The sequence below is a fragment of the Peromyscus eremicus genome, chromosome 17 (genome assembly GCF_949786415.1).
Source record: "Peromyscus eremicus chromosome 17, PerEre_H2_v1, whole genome shotgun sequence".
NCBI lineage: Eukaryota > Metazoa > Chordata > Mammalia > Rodentia > Cricetidae > Peromyscus > Peromyscus eremicus.
The window spans coordinates 60282601-60308457 of NC_081433.1; the positions used below are offsets into that span (position 1 = coordinate 60282601).

General features: G+C 43.6%; 1 protein-coding gene, 1 long non-coding RNA gene and 1 pseudogene across 5 annotated transcripts in view; 2 read left to right on the plus strand and 1 right to left on the minus strand.

Annotated features, from left to right (window-relative positions):
• The window catches only part of LOC131894591 (uncharacterized), a 40593-nt gene extending 23082 nt beyond the window's left edge, over nucleotides 1-17511 (minus strand). Inside the window, exons 1-4 of one of the 4 annotated variants that reach the window (XM_059244907.1) lie at nucleotides 17226-17508; nucleotides 16926-17075; nucleotides 12666-12727; nucleotides 9099-9135 (exon numbers count right to left, since the gene is read on the minus strand). In XM_059244907.1, the coding sequence (XP_059100890.1) occupies nucleotides 9099-9135; nucleotides 12666-12727; nucleotides 16926-17075; nucleotides 17226-17326 (350 nt within the window). In that variant the 5' untranslated portion in view covers nucleotides 17327-17508. Of the gene's footprint in view, nucleotides 1-9098; nucleotides 9136-12665; nucleotides 12728-16925 lie in introns of all 4 variants that reach the window. The other 3 variants (XM_059244908.1, XM_059244904.1, XM_059244906.1) reach the window with 3 other exon arrangements.
• Nucleotides 585-2293, plus strand: LOC131894594 (non-histone chromosomal protein HMG-14-like; annotated as a pseudogene).
• A 4002-nt stretch (nucleotides 17512-21513) lies between the features above and the next one.
• Nucleotides 21514-24332, plus strand: LOC131894558 (uncharacterized). Its single transcript, XR_009374948.1, has 2 exons — nucleotides 21514-21690; nucleotides 24157-24332. It is a non-coding gene; the product is annotated as an uncharacterized LOC131894558 (long non-coding RNA).
• The last annotated feature ends 1525 nt before the right edge of the window (nucleotides 24333-25857 follow it).

The window sequence follows — 25857 nt, forward strand, 5'->3', positions numbered from 1 at the left end:
GTCACTTGCTCAATGGAATTAATATCCTGACTCCATCCCCATTCCTTGCCCTTAGAGCACCACAGCACCTTCTTTGTCATGCTTTTTTGGCATTTCAGTGACTGTGGTGTTACCTCCCAAGAGCTTGGTTTGCAGATTATGGAATAGAGTCCCGCTTTTGCTAACACTGTAACTTCCAAACAGTTCCTTGACAGCCCATTCAGGAGGGAAACCTGCACCACAATCTGGCTGTTTATATGGTAAACAAGGATTTCTACAAAGACTAAACAAGGTAATAACATGAAGACAAAAATAAAACCTGGTGGATAATTTTTGTTATTTGCTGTGGAACTATTTAGAATTCCAAGTAGAACTTAACATTCAAGGTGTGTCTTTGAAATGTAGCTACCAGAAAATTATGAATCTTTACATGGGTAATTAACTCTGCCAACTTGGGGATCTTTTAACTTAAAGTAAATCAGCTATTTAACAATATGTAACATGTTTTATCATATACAGCCCCATTAAAGAAGATAACAATGTCCTCTATTATGGACCTAGTCAACTATACTGAGGACAGAACTGGCTTGAAATGAAGGCTAAATTCTCTACCTAGATCCCCCCCCCCCAGCGGGTCGCAGCATTTCGTGCGGTGACAGGTTCCGCCTCGCACGCGCATCCCACCCAGCACTGACAGGATGCCCAAGAGGAAGGTTAGCACGGATGGAGCAGCGAAGGCGGAGCCCAAGCGGCGCTCCACCAGGCTGTCTGCCATGCCGCCCCTGCCAAGGTGGACACGAAGCCGAAGAAGGCCACGGGAAAGGATAAATCATCAGATAAAAAAGTGCAAACCAAAGGGAAGAGGGGAGCAAAGGGCAAACAGGCTGAGGTGGCTGAGCAATAAACCACAGATGTGCCTGCAGAAAATGGAGAGGCTGAGAACCAGATTATAGCCTATGAAGTAGAAGAGAAGAAGCCAAGGCCGACTAACCATCCATCTGTCTGTCAGTGTTCCCGCCTCCCTTCTTGTACAATCCAGATGAATATCTTTATCAACTATTTTGTAAATACGAGTTTTTTAGTAGCTCTCGAAACATTTTTAAAAGGTGTGAGGAAGTCCTGCCTCATCCCATTTTTTAAGTGTAAATGATTTTTTTAAGAGGTTAAATCGATACCCAGAGAGGCCTGCCCCTAGGTCCCAATCCTGGGCACCAGCCATTCCGGGGAAGACCTGCCCAACTTGGCCCCAGGTTCTAGCCATCATACAGGAACTCTCCCCACCCCCACCGGGAAGGTTCCCCTTCTCCAAGACCCCCGGCAGGCTCGGCAATCTCCACGCCCTGCCCTCACACCCATCTGCCCAAGACCCCAGCCACTTCCTGAGACTTAGAGACCAGCCCCCAGATCCCATCCTGTCCCAGAGCTCCCATCCGGACAAGAGAGACCCCAACCACTACCTGAGACTCAGAGACCAGCCCCCAGTGCCTATCAGGCCCAGAGCTCCATCTGGACAAGAGAGAGACTTCCTGAATCTGTCAGCTCTGTCTGGACCAAGAGCGCTGATATCCCCAAGAACGAATCCACAAGGAGATGGGCAGACGTCAAGGCAGAAGTTCATACAACAAAATGAAGAGCAATACAGCATCACCAAACCTAGCCCTCCTCCAACAGCTAGACCTGAACATCACAAAATGGAAGAAGCAGAAGAAAGCAACCTTATGAATAACATCATGAAGAGGCTAGAGGCTTATAAAGAAGAAATCACAACTGAAATTGAGGAAAAGACAAACAAAAAATGGGAAGAATGCTCTAAAAAACTAGAGGAAAGGACAAATAAAGCAGAAGAAAACAATAAATCCCTGAAAGAAAATCATGAAAAAGCAATGAAAAAGATGAAGGAAACAGTCCAAGACCTGAAAAGGGAAATAGAAAAAATGAAGAAGACACAAACAGAGGGAATGCTGGAAATAGAAAATTTGAGTAAACGAACAGGAACTTCAGATGCAAGTATAACTAACAGAATGCAAGAGATGGAAGAAGGATCTCTGGCGTTGAAGATACGGTAGAAGAAATAGATTCCTCAGTCAAAGAAAACACTAAAGCCAACAAAGTCATGACCCAAAATGTCCAAGAAATTTGGGACACCATGAAAAGACCAAACCTAAGAATAATAGGGATAGAGGAAGGAGAAGGATACCAACTCAAAGGCACAGAAAATATATTCAACAAGATCATAGAAGAAAATTTTCCCAACTTAAAAAAGGAAATGCCTATGAAGATACAAGAAGCCTATAGAACACCAAACAGACTAGACCCCCCCAAAAAAGTCCCCTTGCCACATAATAATTAAACAACTAAACATACAGAATAAAGAAAGAATATTAAGAGCAGCAAAGGAAAAAGTCCGAATGACTTATAAAGGGAAACCCATCAGAATAACACCCGATTTCTCAATGGAGACTTTGAAACCCAGAAGGACCTGGACAGATGTAATGGAGACACTAAGAGACCATGGATGCCAGCCTGGACTAATATACCCAGCAAAACTTTCAATCATCATAGACGGAGTGGACAAGACATTCCATGACAAAGCCAGATTTAAACAATACTTATCCACAAACCCAGCCCTACAGAAAGCACTAGAAGAAAAATACCAACTTAAGGAAGTCAGATACACCCTCGAAAACACAGGCAATAGATAATGCCACAGCAGTAAACCCCAAAGAAGAGAAGTATGCACACACTACTACCAAAAAATAACAGGAATGAACAATCACTGATCATTAATATCCCTTAATATCAATGGACTTAATTCACCTATAAAAAGGCACAGGCTTACAGAATGGATATGAAGGCAGGACCCATCTTTCTGCTACATACAATAAACACACCTCAAATTCAAAGATAGACACTACCTAAAATAAAAAGCTGGGAAAAGACTTTCCAATCAAACGGTCTTAAGAAGCAAGTGGGTGTAGCCTCCTAATATCCAGCAAAATAGACTTCAAACTAAAATCAGTCAAAAGAGATCAAGAAGGGCATTACATACTGATCACAGGAAAGATCCACCAAGATGAAGTTCCGATTCTGAACATTTATGCCCAAAACACAAGGGCAACCACATATGTAAAAGAAACATTACTAAAGCTTAAACCACATATAAAACCCCACACATTAATAGTGGGAGACTTCAACACCCCACTTTCACCAATGGAGAGATCAGTCATATCAAAACTTAACAGAGAAATAAAGAACTTAACTGATGTTATGACTCAAATGGACTTAATCGATATCTACAGAACATTTCATCCTAAGAAAAAAGAATATACCTTCTTCTCAGCACCCCATGGAACCTTCTCTAAAATCCACCACACACTTGGCCACAAAGCAAATCTAAAGAGATACAAAACAACTGGAATAACCTCCTGCATTCTATCAGACCACCATGGTTTAAAGTTAGATTTCAACAACAACAAAAATTACAGAAAGTCTAAAATGTCATGGAAACTGAATAATGCTCAACAAGGAAGAAATAAACAAAGAAATTAAAGACTTCCTAGAGTTCAATAAAAATGAATGTACTAAGTACCCAAACTAATGGGACACTCTGAAAGCAGTGGTAAGAGGAAAATTCATAGCACTAAATGCCCACAGAAAGAAGTTGGAGAAATGTCACACTAGTGACTGAACAGCACACCTGAAAGCTCTAGAACAAGAAGAAGCAAAGTCTCCCAGGAAGAATAGATGCCAGGAAATTATCAAATTGAGAGCTGAAATCAATAAAATGGAAAGAGAACAATACAAAAAATTAATGAAACAAAGAGTTGGTTCTTTGAGAAAATCAACAAGATAGACAAGCCCTTATCCAAACTAACCAAAAGACACAGAGAGAGCATCTAAATTAACAAAATCAGAAATGAAAAGGGGGACATAACAACAGACAATGAGGAAATCCAGAGAATCATTAGGTCATACTTCAAAAACCTGTACTCCACAAAACTGGAAAATCTAAAAGAAATGGATAATTTTCTGGATAGGTAACACATACCTAAGTTAAATCAAGACCAGATAAACTATTTAAATAGTCCAATAACCCCTAAGGAAATTGATTCCACTAAAATCAGGAACAAGGCAAGGCTGACTGCTCTCCCCATACTTATTCAATATAGTACTTGAAGTTCTAGCCGGAGCAATAAGACAACATAAGGAGATTAAGGGAATACAAATTGGAAAGGAAGAAGTCAAGCTTTCCCTATTTGCAGATGACATGATAGCATACTTGAGTGACCCCAAAGATTCATTCATCAGTCATTAAAAGACTCCCAACCAAAAAAAACCCAGGACGAGATGGTTTCAGCACAGAATTCTACCAGATCTTCAAAGAAGAGTTAATACCAATATTCTTTAAATTGTTCCACACAATAGAAACAGAAGGAACATTACCAAACTCCTTCTATGAGGCTACAATTACCCTGATTTCTAAACCAAACAAAGATGCACCAAAGAAAGAGAACTACAGACCAATCTTCCTCATGAACATTGATGCAAAAATACTCAATAAAATATTGGCAAACAGACTCCAAGAACGCATCAAAACAATTATCCACCATGATCAAGTAGGCTTCATCCCAGGGATGCAAGGGTAGTTCAACATACTAAAGTTGTCAACGTAATATACCATATACACAAACTGAAAAAAAAAACCCACATGATCATCTCACTAGATGCTGAAAAGGTATTTGACAAAATTCAACACCCCTTCATGATAAAGGTCTTGGAGAGATCAGGAATACAGGGAACATACCTAAACATAATAAAGGCAATTTACAGCAAGCCAACAGTCAACATCAAATTAAATGGAGAGAAACTCAAAGAGATTCCACTAAAATCAGGAACAAGGCAAGGCTGACTGCTCTCCCCATACTTATTCAATATAGTACTTGAAGTTCTAGCCAGAGCAATAAGACAACATAAGGAGATTAAGGGAATACAAATTGGAAAGGAAGAAGTCAAGCTTTCCCTATTTGCAGATGACATGATAGCATACTTGAGTGACCCCAAAGATTCAACCAAGGAACTCATACAGCTTACAAACACCTTCAGCAACATAGCAGGATACAAGATCAACTCAAAAAAATCAGTAGCCCTCCTATATACAATTGACAAACAGGCTGAGAAGGAAATCAGAGATACATCACCCTTTACAATAGCCACAAATGATATAAAATACCTTGGGGAAACACTAACTAAGCAAGTGAAGGACCTACATGACAAGAACTTTACGTCCCTGAAGAAAGAAATTGAAGATGTCAGAAAATGGAAAGATCTCCCATGCTCATGGATAGGCAGGATTAACATAGTAAAAATGGCAATCTTACCAAATGCAATCTACGGATTCAATGCAATCCCCATCAAAATACCAACACAATTCTTCACAGACCTGGAAAGAATAATACTCAACTTCATATGGAAAAATAAAACACTCAGGATAGCCAAAAGAATCCTGTATAATAAAACAACCTCTGGAGGCATCACAATCTCTGACCTCAAGCTCTACTATAGAGCTACAATAATAAAAACAGCTTGGTACTGGCATAAAAACCGACATGTGGACCAATGGAATCAAATTGAAGACCCTGACATTAATCCCCACACCTATGAACATATACTTTTTGACAAAGAAGCCAAAACTGTACAATGGAAAAAAGAAAGCATCTTCAACAAATGGTGCTGGCATAACTGGATGTCAAAATGTAGAAAACTGCAAATACATCCATATCTGTCACCATTGACAAAACTTAAGTCCAAGTGGATCAAAGATCTCAACATAAAACCAGCCACTCTGAACCTGGTAGAAGAGAAAATAGGAAGTAGTCTTGAACGCATTGGCATAGGAGATCACTTCCTAAATATAATACCAGTAGCACAGACACTGAGAAAAACAATCAATCAATGGGACCTCTTGAAACTTTGTGTGGCAAAGGATAAGGTCAACAAGGCTAAGCAACAGTATACAGAATAGGAAAAGGTCTTCATCAACCCCACATCTGACAGAGGACTGATATCCAGAATATATAAAGAACTCAAGAAATTAGACATCAAAATGCCCAACAGTCCAATTAAGAAATGGGCTATAGAACTAAACAGAGAATTCTCAAAAGAGGAAGCTCAAATGGCTGAAAGACATTTAAGGAATTGCTCAACATCCTTAATCATCAGGGAAATGCAAATCAAAATGACTCTGAGATACCATCTTACACATGTCAGAATGGCTAAGATCAAAACCACTGAAGACAGCTTATGCTGGAGAGGATGTGGAGCTAGGGGAACTCTCTTCCACTGCTGGTGGGAATGCAAGCTTGTACAACCACTTTGGAAATCAATATGGCGCTTTCTTAGAAAATTGGGAATCGGATTGGGGATTTAGCTCAGTGGTAGAGCGCTTGCCTAGCAAGCGCAAGGCCCGGGGTTTGATCCTCAGCTCAAAAAGAAAAAAGAAAAAAAAAAGAAAATTGGGAATCAATCTCCCCCAAGATCCAGCCATACCACTCTTTGGCATATACCCAAGGAATGCTCAATCATACCACAAGGGCATTTGCTCAGCTATTTCATATCAGCATTGTTTGTAATAGCCAGAACCTGGAAACAACCTAGATGCCCTTCAACTGAAGAATGAATAAATAAAATGTGGTACATATACACAATGGAATACTACTCAGCAGAGAAAAACAATGACATCATGAGGGTTGCAGGCAAATGGATGGATCTAGAAAGAATCATCTTGAGTGAGGTAACCCAGACTCAGAAAGACAAACATGGTATGTACTCACTCATAGGAGGATACTAGATGTAAAACAAAGATGACTAGACTGCTACTCACATCACCAGGGAGGCTACCTGGAAAACAGGACCCCAAGAAAGACACAGGGATCACCCAATGACAGAGAAATGGATGAGATCTACATGAACAACCTGGGCGTGAGTGGGAGTAATGAAGGGCAAGGTTTGAGGGAAAGGGAGCTTAGGGGAGCGGGAGATCCCAGCTGGATCAACAACAGAGAGGGAGAACAAGGAATAGGAGACCATGGTAAATGAAGACCCCATGGGAGTAGGAAGAAGTAAAGTGCTATAGAGGCCCACAGAAATCCACAAAGATACCTCCACAATAGACTACTGGCAATGGTCAAGAGACAGCCCGAACTGACCTACTCTAGTGATAGGATGACCAAACACCCTAATTGTCATGCTAGAAACCCCATCCAATGACTGAGGGAACCGAATGCAGAGATCCATGGCCAGGCCCCAGGTGGAGCTCCAGGAGTCCAATTGGTGAGAAAGAGGAGGGTTTGTATGAGCAAGAATTGTTGAGACTAAGATTGGAAAAAGCACACTGACAAATAGCCAAATGAATGGAAACACATGAACTATGAACCAATAGCTGAGGAGCCCCCAACTGGATCAGGCCCTCTGGATAAATGAGACAGTTGATTAGCTTGAACTGTTTGGGAGGCATCCATGCAGTGGGACCGGGACCTGTCCTTAGTGCATGATCTGGCTGTTTGGAACCTGGGGCTTATGCAGGGACACTTTGCTCAGCCTGGTAGGAAGGGACTGGACCTGCCTGGACTGAATCTACCAGGTTGAGCTGAATTCCCAGGGGAGTCTTTGCCCTGGAGGAGATGGGAATGGGGCATGGGCTGGGAGGAATGTGCGGGGGTACAGGAGGGGGAGGACAAGGGAATCCGTGCCTGACATGTAAAATTAAATTATAAAATTAAAAAAATGATTTTAAAAAAAAAGGAAGAAAAAAAGAGGTTAATTCACTTGCTGGTTATTTATTTTTTGGTACAACCAGAAAATAGCAGGATACTGAATCAGGAGAGGCTGTGACCTTAGAGGGGGCTAATTTCATATCCTATAACACAAAGCATACTAAATGGTAATTTGGAGTCTTGGTCGTGCATTTCTATCTGGAATATTTTCAGTTGTTTCTGGTCTCGTGTTTCTAGTAGAACTGTATCCTAAAAAACAACTCCTTGGTCCTTGTCCTGTCAGAACTGTCTCTGGTCATGGCAGTCCATTTTCCTAAAAATTGTGATAATGTGCTGTGAAAGATTGAAATTTTGAATATGTACTGTATGTGGCATAAAATTGTGAGTCAGTGGAACTAAGAATTGTTATGTGAGGTCTTTGGGAAAACTTGCCAAACTTAGGATGGAACACCACTGGAATAAGTTCAAAGAGAAACAACACATGGCTCTTTTGGGTACGAGAACACAATGTCTGACTCTTAGAGTTTGGTTCATGTTTTAAGAATTGAAATGTCTCTGTACTCAACCAATAAAGTCTCAGTTGTGAAAGAGTAAAAAAAAAAATTCTCTACCTAAGCAAATGTCTAGACTAGCAGATCATGGACACAAATGTGCCTTCAACTCTGTTTATGTCCAAATAACATGGAAGGAAAAAACTCTATACAGAGATAACTAGTCGTCGTGTTATGGTTCGGCTCTCTTCAATTCAGATAATCCACTTGGTATTCAGAGGACTCATTATGGGGAAAACAGATCACTGATGAAATAATTGATGGATGGAGCTATTTTGGGAAAAGGATGGAGTGAGTCTTCCACCATCTAAGACAGGATGCAAAGAGACTTTGCATGTAAATCTGGTATCAAAGAAGGAACTCAAAATGTTGGTTGCCTGTGATACTGTCTGATAATTCAGAATGATCCCAAATCATGTATGCTCTCAGAAAAGATAAATGTCTCAAAGGATAACTCCTGGTGAAAGTCTAGGTTCAATGCTGACTTCAGAATGTTTTTGAATAAGTAAGGAGAGTCGGTTTGAGATTAATAAGTGTGAGTAACACAAAAATTTCCTTTTCCAAAGCAGAGAATTAGTACTTGGGAAATGATAGTTGAGTGTAAAACTAGTGTCTACATGAACAAAAATGAACAAGTTCTCAGTCTAAAATTATATTCCATAACACCATGGGGACCATAAGACACAGCAGGCGTTAAGTATAGAGTACCTAACTCAGAACAACACCCTACACGAATCAGTCTCTTATCTTTGAATTTCCCTAATGTTAATGTACTGTTAAATCTCTTAAATCTTACCTGAAGAAAGACTTTGGATCAGTACTGTGGTGCACTTCTAAAAATAAAGACAAAATTGCTTATTATAACTCTAGAAAAACATATAAAAGGAATTAGACTCTTTGTTAATATCAGTTTCATTTAGACTGATCTGGAGACTATTATTGAGTACATATTCAATTGTAGGAAATTAATTCACAGAGAGCTATTACTTCCATTCACGGTATATTTAAACTCAGAGAGAGAGCAATCTATCAAGCATTAATGCCTAAAACTAAACTCTCATGCACATCTGTGATGATCCTAACTAAACAATCTCAGACAGAGAGAGCAGCATCCTTACCAGACTCAGTACCTCAAACTGACTGAGTCACAAAACAGCTGGGACTGTGGCTCAGTGGTAAAGCCTATGCCTATCATGTGGGAGCCCTCAGTCAGCCCTCATCACTATAAGTGCAGAGAACAACAAAATTCACAGTAACGTGATACTAGAAATTTACCTGTATTACCATAATACTGACACTTTTTGTCTTACCTCTGAAGGGAAGAAGGCATTTGGATTTACTACCTAGTGTGGCTGACAGTGGCAAGTTAGGTATAAAAGACACTGTGATGACAGTTGTTGAAATACAAACTCTGCAGTGTTCCTTCCACTGTCAGAGAGTCTCTCTAGACTCAGTGGAGATGCAGCTAATTCTTTGACATACAGAATGATGTCATTGGCTTAACTCTCCCTTCATGTCCAAATTGCTCTGGAAATTGTGCTTTTCAGTGTGCAAACCATGTTTTTATCATACCCTATGCACTTAACAAAAACTCAAGGGAAAAAAGTTATAAGGGTAGAGTTAATATGAAGGGTGCATGCCTAGATTAGTCACAGTGTCCTACCTTCAAACCCCAGAATGTCAAAAACCAAAAACCAAAAAAAGAAACAGAGAAAGAAAAAAGAAACAGAGAAAAAAAAGATGATGGAGAGGATGTGGAGCAAGGGGAACTCTCCTCCACTGCTGGTGGGAATGCAAACTTGTACAGCCGCTCTGGAAATCAGTATGGCGGTTTCTCAGAAAATTGGGAATAAGTCTTCCTTAAGACCCAGCTATACTACTCTTGGGCTTATATCCAAGGAATGCTCAATCTTACCCCAAGGACACATGCTCAACTACATTCATATCAGCATTATTTGTAATAGCAAGAAGCTGGAAACAACCTAGATGCCCCTCAACTGAAGAGTGGATAATGAAAATGTGGCACATATACACAATGGAGTACTACTCAGCAGTAAAAAACAATGATATCATGAAATTTGCAGGCAAATGTATGGAACTAGAAAATATCATCCTAAGTGAGGTAACCCAGACTCAGAAGGACAAACATAGTATGTACTCACTCATAAGTGGTTACTAGATGTAGGGCAAGGGATGGCCAGACTGCAGCCCACGACTTCGTAGAGACTAGCCGACAAGGAGGGATCCTGGGAGGCATGTATGGATAGCCCAGTGAAGCAGAAGTGGATGGGATCTGCATAAGTGGGCTGGGGGTGGGAGGGTGGTGAAGGGCAAGAAATGGGGGGTGAGAACATAAGGAAATGGGAGGGTCGAGCTGGAGCAGGGACAGAGTGGGAGAGCAGGGAAGGAGATACCGTGATAGATGAAGACACCATAGGAGTGGGAAGAGACAGGGTGCCGGGGAGGCTCTCAGGAATCCACAGGGATGACCCCACCATGGACTGCTGACCGTGATTGAGGGGATGCTTGGACTGATCTACTCTGGTGACCGGTCTAGTGAATACCCTAACTGTCATCATAGAGCCTTTATCCAGTGACTGATGGAGGTGGACGCTTGGATCCATGGTGGGGCACCAGGCTGAGCTCCAGGAATCCAACTGAATGGAGAGAGGATGGATTCTGCACACAGGGGAGGTCAAGACCATGATGAGAAGATGTGCGGAGATGACCAGCCACACTGGTGGAGACCCATGAACTGTGGAATAATGGCTGTGGAGCCCCCATGGTACTGAACTAGGCCCACTGGATATGGGAGACAGCTGTTTAGCTGGATCTGTTTGGGGGACACCTGGGCAGGGGGATTGGGATCCATCCCTGGTGCATGGGCAGGCTTTTGGAAGCCCAGTGCCTTCAGTGTGGCACCTTGAACAGCCTTGGTGTGGTAGGGAGGGGCTTGGACTTGCCTCAGCTCGGTGTGCTGGGCTCTGCTGACTCCCCATGGGAGAGCTTGATTTGGGGGTTGTGGGGATGTGGCATGGCTTGGGAGGGAGGGCTAGGGGGTGGGAGGCGGGAGGAGGTGGGATCTGTGGGTGTTATGTAGGGTGAGTAGAAAATTTCTTTAAAAAAGTATTTTACCTGGACTGAGTCCACCAGGTTGATCTCAGTCTGTGGGGAAGGCTTTGCCCTGGAGGAGATTGGAATGGGGGGCGGGCTGGGGGGAAGGTGAGGGGGGCGGGAGGGGGGAGAACAAGGGAATCTGTGGCTGATATGTAGAACTGAATTGTATTGCAAAATAAAAATTAAAAAAAAAAAAAAAAAAAAAAAAAAAAGATTGAAAAAAAAGAAAATGAGAGAATGAGGAGAAACTTACTTTTAAGAAAATATACTAGTGTTTCATGGTTGTCATAGGGTGAAAGTGCCTATACTGGTACATGTTGACAGAAATCAGCATAGAAAGAAAAGCCTGTCTCACACCTACATCTACCCTCTTCAAATAGATGTGGGAAGGGTTTTATTTGTTCTACAAGTAGATGAACCGGGACCAGAAAAGGAGTTTTATTTCTAGAACAATTGTAGGTCATATGAAAACAACTGTTGAACATTTTTGTTGGATTATCCAAGCCAAAACCAAAGAATGTGGTGTTATATTGTGTGCCCCAATATACTGTATACTCTAATAAACTTATCTGGGGATCAAAGGACAATTCAGCCACTAGATTAAACATCGAGGCTAGACAGTGCTGTGGGATGTTCTGTATGCTGTGAATGTGTTGCTCTGATTGGTTGATAAATAAAATGCTGATTGGCCAGTAGCCAGGCAGAAAGTATAGGCAGGATAAGCAGAAAAGGAGAATTCTGGGGGAAAAAGGCTGAGTCAGGAGACGCCAGTCCGCTGTCCAGGGAGCAGCATGTAATAATAGCACACAGGTAAAGTTATGGAACGCATGGCAACGTATAGGTTAGCAAAACTGAGTTGTTTAAATGTAATTAGCCTGAACTAATGGCCAAGCAGTTTTAATTTGAAAAAAAGAAAAATCAGTTTTTCTAACAATCAAATTTATTACAGTATGCTTATACAGGTCCCCTGTCAGGTTAAGAAGTTTTCTCCTTTATACAAAGACAGTACATGTATCAGTGTCAAAATCAAATAAGCAACATTTTGACAGTATATTTTCATAGTCGAAAGTGCTTAGAAATAGTTTAATTGATTCTGATTTTTCCAGACTGTTAGGAAACAAATTTTAAAACAAAATAACTGCATTTATATTTGATTTCCTTAACTCCTTTGGGGGGTGTTAAAATTTTTACTCTTATTTGTTTTATTTAGGGTAGTTAGGAACAGATAGAGTAATTAAAATCTTACCTCTGTTGAGTCTCACATGCTCTTTGTTTCTCTGTTCTGGCTCTTTGGCAGATGTTCCTTTGCTGTGACATATGTTAAAAGTAATCATTATTGTACTATTAGTATGAAAGGCATTTAGCAAGTGCTCTAAATGCTTTACTTTTGAGTCTCTGTCCAATACAGGATCTAACTATGTAGCCCAACTGACCTGAAACCTAGTATGTGGACCATGTAAGCCTTGATCTCACAGAGATATGCATGCCTGGGCATTAACGTTGCAGTTATTTTCTTTTAACAACATTACCATATCTGGATGGTTATAAATACATGCATAGTGCAGGAAGTCCTATAAATTAAAAGGATATTTTAGGAAATCATGGGATACTATGTCAAAGTACATTCAACTGTAAATACCAGAGCATATGTAATTCGTTTCCTTCTGAAGTAAAAGCAGCAACTGGAATTTCCTTATTTGTTTATTTCTCTACTCAAGTGTTCATTTGCAGTACTGGAGCTATAGTGCATGGCTCTCCCATTCAAGCAAATGCTGTATCAGGAGCTACATCCCTGCTCAGAGAAGCCTTTCTGAACAATAAGAGAATGCCCAGTAGGTTTAACTCAGCTTGGATTTGATTCCTTCTCTAATCTGTTTCCTACTGGTTACTTCTTGGGCTTTCTTTGAGTTCCATAACTCAATTTTCTCATCCCTATGAGGAGGATTAAACAGTATCTATGTTAATGTTACACAGTGCTGTGGTGATGCTTCAGTCTACACAAAGCATGTACCAGTGTTTCCAGCACCTGACAGCTCAGTGTTGGTTCAATAATGATGATTGCTTTTCCTACTACTGTCAAACACAGCATTTCAATGAAGAGCAATAGCAGAATTTTACCTACTGCAAAATTATATTCAAATAAGCTTATAGTTTTTTAAAAATTATATTGCCTAGGCTAGCCTTGAATTTTGTAATCCCTCTAACTTATCTTCCCTGTAGATAGGGTTGCAGGCTAACGTCACTGTGCCTACCTTACATTTTATTCACATTTTAGCATCTCTGACATTGGAATGCCACTTATAACTCATGATATTTAATGCCAGAGATCTTCTTCAGTGGGGGTTCAGGTCCCAAAGAGGATCATAGAGCCTTTGTCCAGTGGCTGATGGAGGCAGATTCAGAGATCCATGGCCAGGCACCAGACTGAGCTCCTCCGGGAATCCAATCAATGAGAGAGAGAAGGGATTCGGCAGGTGGTGGACATCAAGATCATGATGGGAGGACGTGCAGAGATGACTGGCCACACTAGTGGAAGCCCATGAACTGTAGACTAATGGCTATGGAGCCCCCATGGGACTGGACTAGGCCCTCTGGATATGGAAGATGGTTGTTTGGCTCAAACTGTTTGGGGGGCACCTAGGCAGGGGGATCAGGATCTGTCCCTGGTGCATGGGCAGGCTTCTGGGAATCCGGTTCCTGTGGTGTGACACCTTGCACAGCCTTAGTGCAGTGGGAAGGGGCTTGGACCTGCCTAGGCTCAGTGAGCAGGTCTCTGCTGACTCCCCATGGGAGAGCTTGATTTGGGGGATGTGGGAATGTGGGGCGGCTTGGGAAAGAGGGCTGGGGGTGGGAGGAGGGAGGAGGGAGGAGGGAGGAGGGGGGTCTGTGGATAGCATGAGGAGTGGCTAGAAATTTTCTTAATAAAGAAAAATAAAATAAAAACAAAACAAAACCAAAAAAACCTGGCAGACCAAATTCAGGAGCACAAACACACACAATTTTAATGAGGTGAAAGGCAATAGAGAAAGACAATGTCAGCCTTCTAGCCTTCACATCTGTACACACACACACACACACACACACACACACACACACACACACCCTGCACACCAAGGAAGGAGAGGTGAGTAGAGTCACCTTCCCTGTTCAAACTTTCCTCATAAGATCCCTCAGCAAACATGGGTCACTCTGATGCGAAATTTCCTTTGGTTGCTTTTCTAAGCCTTAACATTGATGTCATATGGGAGAATTTATCTCATGATACAATTTTCTGCAATGTGTATAATTTAGTATTAAAAACATATATATTAAGGGCTGGAGAGATGGCTTGATGGTAAGGAACCCTAGTTTTTCTTATAGAGGACTTGGGTTCAATTCTTATCACCCACATAGCACTTCACAGCCATTCATAACTCCAGGGGACCCAACACTCTCTTCTGACACACGTGGTGCAAAGAAATTGCGTACAGTCAAAACACTCATTCACATAATCTAAACAGTCTCTAAATGCATACTTAAAAAAAAGTCATCTTTTTTTGTTTGTTTTTAGGAGAGATAATTTACTTATTTATTTTTAATTTTATTTTGTAATTTAATTTAATTTTACATATCAGCCACGATTCCCTTGTTCTCCCCACTCCTGTGCCCCCCCCCCCGCCTTCCCCCCAGCCCACCCTCCATTCCCATCTCCTCCAGGGCAAAGACTCCCCTGAGGATTGAGTTCAACCTGGTAGATTCAGTCCAGGCAGGTCCAGTCCCCTCCTCCCAGGCTGAGCCAAGTGTCCCTGTATAAGCCCCAGGTTCCAAACAGCCAGCACATGCACTGAGGACAGGTCCCGGTCCCACTGCCTGGATGCCTCCCATACAGTTCAAGCTAATCAACTGTCTCACTTATCCAGAGGGCCTGATTCAGTTGGGGGCTCCTAAGCTATTGGTTCATAGTTCATGTGTTTCCATTCATTTGGCTATTTGTCCCTGTGCTTTGTCCAACCTTGGTCTCAACAATTCTTGCTCATACAAACCCCCCTCTTTTTTGCCAATTGGACTCCTGGAGCTCCAATTGGGCCTGGCCATGGGTCTCTGCATCTGGTTCCCTCAGTCAGTGAATGAGGTTTCTAGCATGACAGTTAGGGTGTTTGGCCATCCTATCACCAGAGTAGGTCAGTTTGGGCTGTCTCTCGACCATTGCCAGTAGTCTATTGTGGAGGTATCTTTCTTTGTGGATTTCTGTGGACCTCTCTAGCACTTGTAGAAGGCTGCAAATAGATCCATATCTGTCATGTGCACAAAACTTAAGTCCAAGTGGATCAAAGACCTCAAGATAAATCCAGCTACTCTGAACCTGATAGAAGAGAAAGTAGGAAGTAGTCTTGAATGCATTGGCATAGAAGATCACTTCCTAAATATAACCCCAGTAGTACAGACACTGAGAGAAACAATCAATCAATGGGACCTCTTGAAACTGAGAAGCTTTTATAGAGCAAAGGATACAGTCAACAAGGCAAAGCGACAGCCTACAGAATGGGAAAAGGTCTTCACCAACCCCACATCTGACAGAGGCCTGATATCCAGAATATATAAAGAACTCAAGAAATTAGACATCAAAATGCTCAACAGTCCAATTAAGAAATGGGCTATAGAACTAAACAGTGAATTCTCAACAGAGGAAACTCAAATGGCTGAAAGACATTTAAGGAATTGCTCAACATCTGTAGATGTAAGCAACCGTCTTATTAAATAAGAAACATAGAACCAATGCAAAGAAGAAAGCCAAGAGATCAGAGCTAAGAGCCTTACCAGCCTGCTGCAGCTAGCCTCTTCAGCCAAGAGACCTCTCCGAAAAAGAGCTACTTCCTGTCTGTTTGCCTTTATATAGACTTTCTGTTCTGCCTTCTCATTGGTTGTAAAACCAACCACATGACTGCCTCATCACTGTCTGTTGTACAGCCCTCCAGGTCTTCTATGGTATTGAGATTAAAGGCGTGGGCCACCACTGCCCAGGTTTTGCTATGGCTCTATTAGCTCTGACCCCCAGACAACTTTATTTATTAACATACAATTAAAATCACATTTCAGTACAAATAAAATGCCACCATAAACATCCCTAATCATCAGGGAAATTCAAATCAAAACGACTCTGAGATACCACCTTACACCTGTCAAAATATCATCTTATTAGCTAAATCTCTTTAAAATGTCTAATAAACTGCTGTAAAAGGGGCAATGTAAAAGGATTCAGGAACCAACAGAAATTTATTGTTTTGCTTCCCTTAGAGAAGGCCTAACAGCTAGATCCTTCCAAAGTGTGTGGTCCCGGGTGCTTAGGGGTCTAAGGCCTGCAGAAAACCCAGCAAACCTCAGTGAAGCAGAACCAAAGCCTGTCCTCTCCCCTCCCCTAGAAAGGAGCCCTGGAAGGTGGTGCTTCTCCCTGATTGGCCCTGACTGTCCCTAACAGTCCCTGCCCCTCCTACCCATCTGCCCCCAGCCAACTCCCCCAGGCCGTTACCTTCTCCTCCTGTCATGTTCATTCACATTGTGTCCACGGGAGGTGGTGAAGCGCTTTACCGTAGACTTTTTGGGCGCCCTTTGGACCTTTTCCAAAGGTTCCAACTGGATGACATATGGAGGATATTCGTCTTTGCTTTGTTCATGGGACCTTCTCTTCCTGTCATGTTCATCCACGTTGTGTCCACGGGAGGTGGTGAAGTGCTTTACCGTAGACTTTTTGGGCGCCCTTTGGACCTTTTCCAAAGGTGCCAACTGGATGACGTGTGGAGGATATTCGTCTTCGCTTTGTTCATGGGACCCACAGCCTTGGCAGAAGGTCCACAAGCAGTCAGTCCAGTGTGCCTGCTCTGAGGCACTCGGTGTCGGTGTCTGGGCACCATGATCAGTGTCTTTCTGCATGGTACAGGCCCAGGGCCGCCCAGGCCCGTTCTGCCCTCTCCACTCTCCCCTTTTGCCACCCACTCCCTCCCAAACCCCACTCTAAAACTTAGAAACACAGACAAGGATCGCCACCACGTCGCAGGAGCGTCTTGCCAGGGCAAGTCCGTGGTTCGGTTGAGCAGAATCTCTCTTTGTCTCCTAGCAACGACATGCACCTCCTCGCGAATACCCCTGTGTCTCCTAGCAACAACGATGCACTTGCAACTGCCCGTGCCTGGCTCAAACTCCAGAACTTAGCCTGCCTTGCACAGCTTACCTGCAAAGACTTATCAGTTGCAGCTCCGAAGCAGACCTACCTGTCTGGCCTCCAAAGACCAAACACTGAGGGGAGCTGGATGATGGTTCAGATCCTTCACAGCCCTGCTGTGCTCACCAGCTCAGAAGGCCTGGTGATCACATTTCCTGAGGCCCTGTGGCTGGACCCTGTGAGAAGTCCTGATGGATGCTGACCCATTATTCAGATCATTTGCTTTCTTTCCTTGGCATGTTTTAGCATTTTGTAGGCTTTGCTCATCAGTCAATCTTTCTTGTCATTCCCATCCCCTAAAGTTAAAAGTGTCAGGACCCCCTTTTTATTTGATTTGCTTGGATTCTTAGAAAGACAAAGAAAACAAAAACTTGCTCTGCTGTTCCTAGTCTTTTCTAGTGCTTAAAGATTTGTGTTCCTCAACTCTTGGCTGTGTCTACAATTTGTAAAATCCTTCAAGCACAGCAAGTATATAAGAAGGGCGTGACACTTTTGCCTTTTGATTGTCCACTAATATTATATTTCCTTGGGGATGATATTTAGAATGACATTTTAAAGCTAGATAGTGTACAGAAATGCCACTGATATTTCTGCCGTGACTTCATATCCTACCACACTGCTGAACAAGGTTCTGAAGAGCAGGTCCACGGTGTAGCAGATCCTCTGCAGTGGTGCAACACAGCGTGGGAGAGAGGAAAGGAAAGCTCTTGGAGTTTACTGAGGACAACTTCTGGGATCTGGAGCTCTTAGCTCTCATCAGGAAGACTCAGAGCTGAGGGAAAGTATTGTCCTCTTGTGAGTTTTGGCACAGATTGTGAATTACACAGAAATGTGTTAAGTACAAAACCATCCATATTGGTGAAATTATTAAGGCCACTCCACGTAGTTAAAAGGGAGGTTTATTTAGTGGCGTAACTTACAAATGAAGGGATAGGTAGGTCGCAGGGTCTGGGAAAGACGCAGCGCAGCCCGGCGGTGTTCTCTGGAGAACTCTGCTCGGTCTACCTCCACTGTCCAGGATCCGGGAACCAAGAGAAGGCGGCACATCCGGATCTCGGGTCTTCAGGGCCCTCTCTCGGCCCTGCCTCGGAGGCGTGATAGATACCGAAGCCTCAATGGGGGTTGGAACTTCCAGACCAAAGCTGGAATGGCTACCCACTACACATTCAGGTGATGGTTTCAGCATTTATTCATGAATGAATTACTCAGAAGGTGGCTTGAAAATATAAAAAATGTGGTGGCTTCCGGGAGTGCTTGAGAGGGATGCTTAGAGGCAGGAATTAATTTCATGATCTACCAAACCAACCTCTTGGGAGAGAATATCAGTCTCAAAAAATGCCAGCAAACTGTCATGACAGAGACAAGATTGTGTTGCTCTGGGAGCATGAGGAACAATGAAATTGGAATACGAACTAAGTGAACATGTAAATAGAAAACCACCAATTACTGCTTCTGCCAGAACAAAGCATGTGGATGTGGATGTGAGGTTGTTGCTATTTTAATCAAGCTAAACTCTCCCCATATCTTCAACATAAGAAAACATTATAAGGAAAGCAGTCACCAATCATAATCAACTCTTGAAACACAAATTTAATTCTTCTGGAAACTTCTAACCTAAGATATATTAGGAAGTCATAATGAGAATTTAGAATATTTTGTAAATGAGTTTTTATATGAATGTAAGAAGGGTTTCCATATTTCACAGTGAAGCAATACTGAAAAAGAGCCAAAACCGACAGCCGAAGAGTCTGTACAGGGCATTGCAGGTGAGATGCTGGATGGGTGTGTACTGCAGGTGAGACGCCGGATGAGTGTGCACTGCAGGTGAGATGCCAGATGGGTGTGCACTGCAGGTGAGATGCCAGATGGGTGTGCACTGCAGGTGAGATGCTGGATGGGTGTGCACTGCAGGTGAAATGATGCTGGATGTGTGTGCACTGCAGGTGAAATGATGCCGGATGGGTGTGCACTGCAGGTGAGACACCGGATGGGTGTGCACTGCAGGTGAGACGCCGGAAAGGTGTGCACTGCAGGTGAGATGCCAGGACATACTGCAATGGTCAAGAGAGTGTCTCAGCTGACCTGCTCTGGTGATCGGAAGGCCAAACACTCTGGCTGTAATGATAGAACTCTTATCCAGTGTCTGATAGAAGTTGATGCAGAAATCCACGGCCAAGCCCCAGGTGGAGCTCCAGGAGTCAATCAGCGAGAGAGAGGAGGGATTATATGAGCAAGAGATATTAAGACCATGATTGGAAAAAGCACAGGGACAAAAAGCCAAACTAGTGGAAACGCATGAACTGTGAACCAATGGCACAGTAACTCCCATGGAACTGGACCAGGCCCTCTGGATAAGTGAGACAGTTGATTAGCTTGAACTGTTTGTGAGGCCCCCAGGCAGTGGAGCCGAGACATGTCCTTAGTGCATGGGCTGGTTTTTGGGAGCCTGAGGCCTATGCTTGGACACTTTGCTCAGCCTTGGTGTAGGGAGGAGAGGCTTGGACCTGCCTCAACTGAATGTATCAGGCTGGGCTGACTCCCCAGGGGAGACCTTGCCTTGGAGAAGGTGGGAACAGGGAGGGGTGGACTGGGGGAGTCCTGGGGATGTGGGAGGAGTGAGGAAGGGGGAATCTGTGACTGATATGTGAAATTAAGTTAATTATAAAATAAAAATACTATATATAAAAAGAAAGTGTTGCTGAAGATAATGCACTGTGGAGACTGCAGCACTCCCTCACACCTTGTGTTAGTCGTTGGTTATTCCCTAAAGAAAATGTCTGAGGATTCTTCAGTTTCACAGCCTGGACTGGCATGACCCGACCTGAGAAAGGATTTATAGAGGATGTTTGAGTCACTTTTGTGTCTTTGGAAAGCCAGATGCTCTCCATTGATTTGTTGGGTCTAGAGCAAGAGAATATTTTTAGCTTAAGTTTTTCTTTTTTGGGGGGGTCTGGTTTGGGCTTGGGTTTTGTTTCCTTAGAGGTTTTGGTATTCTTCGCTTTGGTTTGAATTATTATGGGTTTTTTGTTAATTATTTTATTCTTGTTGTTGTTTTAATTGTTGGCTAAGGCCATAAACTGTATACACTGACTGCCCTTTTTAAGTCTCTGTTGAGCAAAATGACTTTTAATGAATAAAAAATCAGTTTCCAACTCTTCACTTTTACAACCCTTGATTGTGTGCCTGTTGTGTGTGTGTGTGTGTGTGTGTGTGTGTATGTATTTCCCACTCGTAGTGCCTCCACGTAGCTCACACTGACCTCTGTCTTGCCACGACTCTTGTCAATCTATTGATTCAAGATTTGCACCATCATACTCTTTCTAGTATCTGAGGGCTCACCTGGGCTCAGGTGGCTCCAGACAGACCAGTCAAGAGTTTCACTAACACAGCTTGAGTGAGCTCTGCTGACTCTCGGGGTGTGGGGGGGATTTTTATCACTACCTATGTGACTTCTCTTTGTTTTGTACCACCAATCTCTGAAAGTCTGAGGCTCTTCCCCAGATGCTGTTCATTTCAGAGGACTCATCCCTCCTACTCCACATCGTCCTGACCTAATTTTTCAGCATCCATTATTTTTCACCATATGAATCTTAAGGAGGGAAAGAGCCATCCCTGTACAGTGTTTTGCAAGTGAGCCTTGATACAGATAAAGTTTCTAATGAAGCAGAGAGCTAGATATCTGGGTTTGGAAGGCTGAAGTACTGAAGGGCTTCCTCCATGACCCCAGAGAAGCTCCTGGAAATGGCACCTTAGCTTCAGGTCATTTGGGGGTGAGATACTTAGCAGGGAGGTAATGGCTGTAGCATATAATGTCAGCAAACTCCTCCCTGGACATTCTATTGTATCTTGGGGATCTCTGCCATTCTCTGTGATGTCACCAGTGTTGTGGGACCACCAACTGCCCTTGGGACATTTGTTCAGTATCTACAGGTCACATCCACAGCCCTGTTGGTAAGACTGAGCAGGCTGCTTTGGAGATGGAATGGAGAGCATAGGGAGACCAGAGAGAGGCAGAAAAAGCTGGCCTTCAGTGTCAGTGCATCACTTAAGAAATAAATGGTCCTGGGGAAGCTCCGTGAGTCCTGTGCAGGGGATGGGGAGCTTCCTGAAGGAGGGGGGTTCATCTGGGCTTTTTGGAAGTGAGGCTCAGGAGCTTGGAGCAACTTGGAAGCAATGGGCCTATTCTGCTTCTCTGGGTTCCTCAAGAGCAGCCCCAGAGTCAAGGCTTTCTGATGGTTAGTTTGCCAGAGAGCCAGGGATGGTCAAGGCTGCAGCTGCTGTACTGAGACCCTTGGATTCACTCTGAGTGGGAAGGAGGCACGGAGGGACTAACGAGGCTTCAGTACCAGCACTGCACTTCACCCCGACTGTCTCTTTAGATTGTGTACCACCAATAACAGGGAGTTAAAAGTCACCTGGCCAAAGCCAGAGGTTCTCACACTTTACATGACACATACGAGCAAGGCAGGAGCCACCGAGTGCTGCCACCTGCCAATGACCCTTAAGGTTTCTGAGTTCTTGGCCTATTCCTAACCAGTCGTCTTTCCTCAAACTTGAGTGCAGGTTTGGGTCATCACTTTTCCTGTGACTATTTGTTCTTGTGTGTGAGAGCTCACCTAAGGAGCCCCAGTACTTAGGCATCTCCAGCCTGACCTGCTACTAGTTGGTCACACCTTTGCTAACACCATGATGACCGGGATGAATTCTGCATAAGTTTTGGGAAAATTTTTGTCATTATCTATGTGACTGATCTTTGGTCTGACAGGACACCCACAATCCCCTACCATTCCCACACATTGTAACTACCATATGGGTATTTCTTAATGTTTGTTCACTTCAGGGAACTGATCTCCACCCCCATCATCCTGAGCTAATTTCTTAGCATTGTTTATTTCTCATCTGATTAAGATTTTAAGGAGGGGAGGAGCCATTTCTGGGCCATGTTTGGAAAGTGAGTCTTCACCTCCACACAGGATAAAATAGTGAAAAGATTCTAATGAAGTAAAGAGATGATCTAGTGCTGTGAGATAATGCTTTTGTACACTAGTTTAATAAAATGCTGATTGGCCAGTAGCCAGGCAGGAAGTATAGGTGGGACAAGCAGACTAAAGGAATGCTGGGAAGAGGAAGGCTGAGTCAGGAGTCACCAGCCAGACACCTGGGAGAAAAGATAACAAGGCAGAACTGAGAAAAGGTACCAAGCCATATGGCTAAACATAGATAAGAATTATGGGTTAATTTAAGTACAAGAGCTAGTCAGTAATAAGCCTGAGCTTATGGCCGAGCAGTTGTAAATAATATTAAGCCTCTGTGTGATTATTTTATAAAAGGCCACGGGACTGTGGGTGAGAGATTTGTCCCAACCACGGGCCGGGCAGGGCACAGGAAATCTTCTGAATACAATCTGGTTTTGGTAGGAGGAGATGCTGAAAGGCTTCTCTTGGATGTCATGGAAGGCTCTTAGAAATGGTAGATTGGCTTCTGGTGAAATGGGGAAGAGTTAGTTAGCAGGTAAGTGAGGGCTATTGGCAGTGACCTTAATCAACCCTTCTTTGGACACTCTATTGTATCCTGGAGAATCCTTGGCATCCTCTGTGATGTCACCATGGTTGTGGGGACACCAAATATACTTGGGGCATTTGTTCAGTGCATATAGTGTTACCCATAGACAGGTTGACAAGACTGATCAGACTGCTTCAGAGAGATAATAGAGAACATAGAAAGACTAGAGAACAGCAGAAGGAAGCTGGCCTTCAGTTTCAGTATAAAACACCAAGAAATAAATGGGCCTGTGTGAGGCACAATGAGTTCTGAGCAATGGATAGATAGCATCCTGGAGGATATGGACTTGAGCTGGGCTTTCCATTAGTGGGGTTCAGGAGGTCAGAGTTTCTGGGAAGCAATAGGCCTCTCCTGCTTTCTGGGTTCCTAAAGAGCAGACTCAGAGCTGAGGAGTTCTGATGGTTAGTTTGTCAGAGAACCAGAAATTGTCAAGGCTGCAGCTGCTGTGCTGGGAGCTTTTTAATTACATTCTGAGTGGCAAAGGCCAGCAGGAGTCACAGAGTGAGAAATGGTATGTCAGGGTAGGGTGCTGCTGCACTTAATCTTCAGTAGATTCCTTTAGGTTCCAAGAGGATCTGATGCCAATAACAGGGAGGAAATTTCCCCTGGCCATGCAGCCTGGGGAGCTCAAATTCAGTTGCTTTTAGGCTTATTACAGGAGATGAGGGGTGGGTGGTGGTAGGCACTGTGGAGTCCAGGACTTACCTGCATAATTTCAGATATGAGCTGACATTGTCCCCTAAACTAACATGACTAGGCTCGTTTAAGCCTTTATGGCCAGTGGGACTGCAGTAGGGGCTGAGGTACATGTCTGGCCATAGTGGTTGGGACAGGGACATCACTTATGGGCCCCGGCTTGAGGACAGCTACCCTAATCTTTAGAGGCTTCACTGGGTTCTGTGCATTCTCTCTTCCTCAGACTTCTTGGGACTCTATGCCATTCTACTACACTAGTTAACTTGTGTTTGTTTACACACAGCAACTACTGAGGATTCACCATTCTCACCCTCCCTCACCAAGCAGGAGCAGCAGATAAACAAGGTGGAGAAACTGATCCTTCAGCTTCAGAGGATGACCAAAGAGAGGAATGAACTGTGTGTAATCCTGGCCCATTATAGCAACAGTGATTTGAACAACATGTAGTCATTAGGCCCATTTCTCTGGTGACTATCTTGACCCCATATGTCTTCCCCAGAATTACACAGGTCACAGGATGCTGCACCTCCAGGGTATCCTCATGCCCAAACAGATTTTCCTAAGTGCATCTGAGAGGCAGAAATGAAGCCTGTACAAGAGTGAGATAGGGACATAGGCTGTTCTGCTTCCTCCAAACGAAAATCAGAGTCTGTAGCCTGAATCACAGTCTGGGGGAAGGGGCAGTAGTGTGTGAGCTCTCAACATGCATCTCAAAAGGCCTCAACAAGTGTTGGCTTGTGGGAGATGCTATGTCTGTGAGTTTATACTGAGTCTTTTATACTTGACCAGCAGGTGCTTGGGTGCTGGTTGTTCCTGGCAGCCATGGGAAGGGCCTGGTCCTACTTGGCACATCTCAAGTGTGTGACTTGAAGGCCTAGAGTTCATCACTGCTCCTCTCTGGTCTTATTTCTTATACTCTGAAACAATGCCACCTCCATACATTTTGTGGGCACCCTAATAGTATGTTGTGTGTGTGTGTGTGTGTGTGTGTGTGTGTGTGTGTGTGTGTGTGTGATGCTCCAGATCTTGGGAACTAAGGGTCTGTGGCGGGGCATGAGGATTTGCCTGCCTCACAGGTTCCAGTTGATTCCAGTGCTGAGGGCAGGGAGCCCCAATTTGAGCAGAAGTGCTCTTGGTCCTTGTGCTGACCTTGGAGACATATTGGAGTCTTCTGGGGAGTTTATAAAGCCATCCTGCTGTTGGGTCTCCTCCCTGGAAACACTGATTATGTGCTCTTGGCATCTGTGTAGCAAAGATAAAGACAAAGAATCCGTGTCCTAAAGACAGGAGAAACATCACAGGTTTCAGATGGGATCAGATCTGTGTCAAAGGCTTATGGGAACTTCTTAGAGAGCTAGTCTATTCCTCCAGGCCAGCTGAAGGTGCTCACACAGCCCTGGCTCCCTCCCTTTGGACACCTTGCCTCTGCTGGCCTGGGGCCAGCATAGTGAGTCCAATAAGCACCAGGAGGTCCCTGGGATTAGGAGCCAGGATATGGCATCCACTGGACTGATATATTCCAAGACATAGCCTGAATTCATGTGATCCTTGAGTCCTGTATAATAGCAAGAACCTGGAAACAACATAGATGCAACTCAACTGAATAATGCATTAAAAAATGTGGTACATATACACAATGAAGTACTTTTTTAATATTTTATTTTATAATTAATTTAATTTTACATATCAGCCACGATTCCCCTGTCCTCCCTCCTCCCACCCCCCAAGCTCCCACCCCAATCCATCCCCTATTCCTACCTCTCCCAAGGCAAGGTCTCCCCTGGGGAGTCAGCCCAGCCTGGTACATTCAGTTGAGGCAGAGCCAGTACCCTCCTCCCAGACTGAGAAAAGTGTCCCAGGATAGGCCCTAGATTCCAAAAAGCCAGCTCATGCACCAAGGACAGGTCCCGATCCCACTATCTGGGGGCCTCCCAAACAGATGAAGCTAATCAACTGTCTCACTTACCAGAGGGTCTGGTCCAGT